This window comes from Rhagoletis pomonella, unplaced genomic scaffold, assembly GCF_013731165.1.
Source record: "Rhagoletis pomonella isolate Grant_MI unplaced genomic scaffold, Rhpom_1.0 Rhpom_scaffold_00006, whole genome shotgun sequence".
NCBI classification, from domain to species: Eukaryota; Metazoa; Arthropoda; class Insecta; order Diptera; family Tephritidae; genus Rhagoletis; species Rhagoletis pomonella.
In genome coordinates, this window is record NW_023458560.1 from 64,389,914 (window position 1) to 64,395,796 (window position 5,883).

At 33.7% G+C, this 5,883-nt stretch overlaps 1 protein-coding gene across 1 annotated transcript; it reads left to right on the forward strand.

The window, feature by feature from the left end:
• Positions 1 to 4,994: 4,994 nt before the first annotated feature.
• On the forward strand, positions 4,995 to 5,438 carry LOC118742035 (early boundary activity protein 1-like). The gene has a single exon (XM_036474003.1). The coding sequence runs from the start codon at positions 4,995 to 4,997 to the stop codon at positions 5,436 to 5,438; it is 444 nt and encodes a 147-aa protein (XP_036329896.1).
• The last annotated feature ends 445 nt before the right edge of the window (positions 5,439 to 5,883 follow it).

Below are 5,883 nucleotides of genomic sequence, written 5' to 3' on the forward strand. Positions count from 1 at the left end.
AAAACCATATGTATGGAATAACATGGTCATGGATGTCCTGTTCCCAAAAAATGCGTCTCTCTGCACATACCGACGCTGGATGATCAACTACGCGCATTAGCATATTGTGCTCGTGTTGCAGCTGACAGCAAAATGACGTAGGATTTCATTCTGAGAATAAAAATATAGATAATAAGCATGTTTAATGTGCAACATTGGGACGTTCTATATGTAAATACCTAAATATGCTTATTCTTAATACGCAAGTAACTTGATCGTAATAAGTTTTGTACTAAATGCCTAGACTTTGGCATCAGAAATCGCGTCCTAGACACATTTTGACTAATTTAATTTTGTGCTGAAAAATTATTCACTTTTATTTTAAACGCTATTTAATTCGTAGTTTTTTTTTCATCACAGTCAACAGATTCATAAATGTTTTTTATAACTGAGATACAATTTTATAAAAACATATTGCATTTTTTTATTGTTGCACTTACAAGTGATATTTTAGAATTAGTTTTAAGCGCGTTCCACGTGATTTCAAAATTATACCAAAAAAATCTGTGACTACGCTTGTACTGTATACTTTATCGTCCTTGTAAGTAAGTTCCTTTCTAATTCTTTGAAAATTTCTTTTATGTAATATATTTGGATATATTTAAAATAATAAAATGCTCCGAAAAGGACGAAACCAAATTTCTTTCACTTTATTATTACATATTATTTTTTATTGTTTAGATATTGATTAATTTTACTCAGGATAAGCTAAAGTTTGTAGGACGTTTAAGTTAAGGGGCTTTGGAAGAAAACTCTAAATTTCACTTAAGTCTATTCGAATTTACTACGGTATTGCCAACTTTTCAAAATAAAAAGCATTTCTAATAAAAAAAACGCTTTCAGGCAGACACTAAACATTAGTTTTTTTTATATTTTTTTTGGATACTTATGCTTAGATATTGACAAAATCTACTAATAAAAATAATTTTATAGTGAAAAACTGTTACTATTCGAATAATTTCGGTTAGGAGATTTTCAGACTACTCGATAATGACCAGTTAGTCGTAAGTGAACGGGTAAACGTTGTTAATCGTCTATTCGACTAATTGAATAGTCGGATAGTCATTTTTAAAAAGAGTACTAATAACTATGGCGGCTACTGTAATGTAGTGGTTAGCAGTGCACGCTAAAATTCCGTAAACCCTGGGAGCGAGCCCAGTTTTCGACTAACATCAAAAACAAAACAAGAGAACAAACACTATTATATTGTCTAAGCGCCAATCTATTATTATTAATACTAACATCTGTTTATCTTTAGTATCTTTAGTAGTTAATGGTTTTCTTTTTATTTATTTAATATTTATTAATTTTTAATGAAAATATAACTTATTTTACATTAAAAACCAAAGGGATCAACAGTGAGTGAGGTAATAATATTCTAACAGGCCTACTCTGCGTTGGTAACAAAAATTTTGTTACCGGTTAGTAAAGTTACTGTAAATTTTTAAACCCTTTTCGTATTCTCCACACTCTTGTAACCGGTAAATATTGTTACCATCTCATGAGCAGGTAACAAAATATTTCCCCGTGAAATATGCAACACCAGAATTTCAACAAAACTCCATAGCTGAATTGCTGAATAAAAGTAAAACGTTACTAAGGTAAATAGAATTGCGGTTGCAAGAAGTGGTGACAATTGTTGGTAACAAAATTAGCTTGTTACAAAATGTTCGGTTACAAGCAGAATAGGCCTGTAAGAAAAACTTTGGGTATTTTTAGAAAAAATTTAAAAATCAACGGTAGTTTCTAGCCACTTGAATCTTGCCTTTTATTTAGAACTGAATTCGCTACAAAACTGCGTATTCGAAATTTTTCTAAAAATATTATTAACTTATTCACTGCAGGTCATTAGGATAGCGCACCCCTTTGTTGATGTTTTTTTTATTGTAATTAGTAATAAGTAATTAAGTATAAGTATATAAGTAGCCATAAGTACAATGGTTTTTTCAACCAGGTTATTGTTTGTTTTTTTCATGGTTAATACACCGATTGTAAGAAATATGATTCAAGTTGAACATTTGAAAACCAGTTTTTATGCCTGGCTGTAGTTGAACGTGCAGAGGTACTTGCTTCCAGCAGGTTCGAGTTAGAATGCCGTCAGCGGCAACACATAATTTTTATATTTTTTTTATGTTTTTGGTGTTTGCTAATCCCATCAGAGGCAGCGTGTTAAAATGATTATAAAAGTTTTTGTTTTGTTTTTCCGAATCATGAAAAATAATGGGGTATATTCTTGTTTCCGTACGAATCAAAAACTTTAATTTTTTGTATACAATATCACTGGAAAATTTCATGGTTTTCGATTCGAACAAAAACAAGAATACGCCTCAATATGTGAAGTGTAGACAATAAACGTGTTCAAACGAAAAATTCACCAACCAAAAGTTCGGTTAATGTAAACAAAATTGTGGTTAATATTACCAAATCATTGGTGAAAATATTAACCAAGGCATTGTTAATATTAATCAAAAATCACGTTGATTCCTTTCCAAGTTTGAATTTGGTAATATTACCCAAATTTTTGGTTGATTTTTCTCTCAGTGTAGTATTAAAAAGACAATACATGTATTGCTTAATTAAATGTTAGGCTTTAACTATTGGAAAACTGAGAGACGCTGGGCGACGAGAAGGCGTTGTTATTAACCACTTCTTCAAGGGAGAGTTTAAGCGAGAATTCATAACTTATTTAGCCAATAACACACCGAAATAGGATCTAGTTATTCGAAATTTTCCCTCGCTATATATGCATGTATATGTGTTTGTACATTAGGGTGATCTAAAATAACTAACCTAACAAATTTATGGCCTTAAAAGGCCTTATTTACTGAAAAGAAAATTTTCTGATTTGGAAAAATGTATATTCCAAATTTAAAAGGTGTCGGTGGGCATTTGAAATTTTTCATGTAAATAACATGTAAAAACAATTGTTTTCATTAAAAATGTTATGAATATTGGATCGTTTGAGACACAAATTTTTTTGGGGTATATTCTTGTAGGGCATTCAATTCTCTAAAAAATTTCCCGAAGTTGTTTGTTTCAGAGACGATTAAGAGTATTGAATATGTTATTGATATTGCTGAAGGAGGTGTAGTGTTGATACAAAATTGCAATCGAACTTTGCGGAAAGAAGAAGAACAAAAGCAATTTATTTTGCATGTAGTGCAATTACATTGCCAGCAATATCCAATATATATATATTATATTGAGATAAATTGAATTTTATTAACAAATAAAAAAAATGAATGTTTAAAAATGGAATAAAAAATAAATAAATGGATTATAACTCCCTCTCTTTTTCTGACAAATCTAGTTTATAATCAACATTTCCTCCATGTTTTATATCATTTTAGTGTAAGTTTTTTTCATTTAGCATGAATAATTCCAATCATAAAGCCCTGAAACTGCATATTTCTTTTTTTTTGACTTTCATAGCCCGTAAGTATATATATTTTTGAGTGTAGACAAAAAACAATTTTTTTCACGTGTTATTTACATGAAAAGTTGCAAATGCCCACCGACACCTTTTAAAATTTGAATACAAATTTTTCCGAGTGGGAGGATTTTCTTCTCAGTAAATAGGTCCTTTTAAAGCCATAAATTCGTTAGGTTACTTTTTTGGATCACCCTAGTGTACATATTCGCCTGTACATAAGTATCTATATATAGCATATATGCGAAAAGTCGTATATTTATAAAATTTGCACTGCTTTGTATTGAGCTGTATTGATTAGAATAACAATATTTACCTTTGAAAAAGAAGACTCGTTAAAAAGTTTTACCTAATACTCGACTGTGACGAAGTTGTTTATACCTAACTCACGCGTGTGTACAGCAGCGGATGACGAGCACCAAAGGGTTTCTTGCGATAAATACCTGACAAATGCAATCGTTAATTGATTTAGTTTCGTCAACACATAAACAATTCCATAGCAATTTTTTTTGTCTTAAAAGCACGCAACATTTGTACTTGAGTGTCATTCTCATCCGAATAGTTGAGTTGTTTTAAATCTGAATTTACGGCTCTCAAATCGGCAAAGATACAAAATTAAAAGAAACAAGAAACAAGAACAGAGAAGATGTCCCATAAAAAACTGCTCGCTAAGCACGGTCGCATATGGAATGAACAAAATCGTACGCCGGATTTAACGCACATGCATGTATCGATATTTGAGAAATTCATAGCTGCGGTTAGACAAAGCTCCACACCCGCACAACCACCACTGAGAGAAGTTGCCTCCAGCAGCCACGCACCCCAAATAAATAATCTGAGTTTTTTCGAAGACACAAGCACTTTCATTTCGAAAGCTAAAGCCTCCAACACTCTGCTTGAAGAACAAAGACAAGTATCTGAATACCGAGCCAAGCTTTTGAGTTACTTATCAGCTGTAGGGGCAAATGGATCACCATCACCTTTAAGCAGTGTAGTAACCGACAACAGAGCCAGCGAAGCACTCGACTTAAGCAATCAAAAGGTTGCAGAACTAAGTGTGCGGTCAAGAAATCAGCCATCAAGCACACAAACTGAAGCTCTAAATTTATCAAAGGCCATAAAATTCCGTAGAGCCCTCTGAACACCCAATGAAGCGTTCAGCCAACGAAGTAATCAAGAAGTCAAACTTGAAGATGTACAAAGTTGCAACTTCAAATAAGGAAATACGCCACGCTTTGTTGATGCACCAATTGCCACCCACACCAGCTGCTTCTCCGAGATGCATGCCGCATAAGCCTAATACAGACAATCATTCTTCACCTTTGAAGCAGGAAATGCACTATAAGGCGAACACACCTTCAACTTCAATGCTAGCAGCATCGTATCACAGCATTTGGATAACCAACAGCCGCAAAACTTCCCCGTTGCCCAGCACACACAACAAAGTAGTTCCTTGAATTTTAAGCGAGGCAAGCCCACCAAAACAGCACCAGCGGAGAAAAAGATAATAAAGACTTCCCTCAACATGAGTTGCGCAATAAAACAGTTGATCGATGAAAATACTGTAACGGAGTGCGGCTTTGAATGGGTCGTACTCGGTCAGAATGGCACCAGAATAATGAAAGACGCACTCTTCAATATGAACTGGTCGATCAGTGGTCCTGCCATAACGCGTAAGATTTTGGTATTACTATTCAGTCGTGAAGTGCTTTCTATACACACGCTGTTTGGTAAGCCATCGCCGGCCTTTATGAGCATAAACAAGCCCATCAAGGGTCAATTGGATCCATTGATTGTTGGTGATTTAATCGAATTCATGGCTCTCACTAAGGATATGTCGTCCAGGGAAGTACGCAATGCGATAACTACAAAGTGCGCCGATGAATTTAAAATGTTACGTCAACGTGTGGAAGGTCGACAGGAAAACAATTTTGGTAAGGGTATTGCAAAGTTGGAGACAACGAACTAAGCGATAAAGAAAATCGAGGGAAGCAAGTCCAGAGAGAGAATAAGCAAAATGAAAGCGAAGTTGGGAACTTGGTTTCTAACCATGTGCTGCCACAAATAAATTCGAGTTAATTTTATCATCGCTTTGCTTCTCGATCCTGACGCTAATTTATTTGCACAACTGTGTATTGTATTTGAATCTAATACGTAAATTTTTGCTTTAAGTTTATTGATTGTGCAAGTATGTTTTTGTATCAAAAAATAAAATATAAAAAAATCCTGTGAATTAGTAGATGTGGTACCTTTACTTTAAGTTTATACAGTTTCTATAATTCTGACAATAAACTTATTTTATACGGAGGTACCAAAATTGCCTTGCTTACTTATTCCATGTCAATTTCAGGGAGGTCCTATGGGCTGGTCTTGACTTAAAATTGATTGCAGGATCTGATTAGAGACACCGGGAC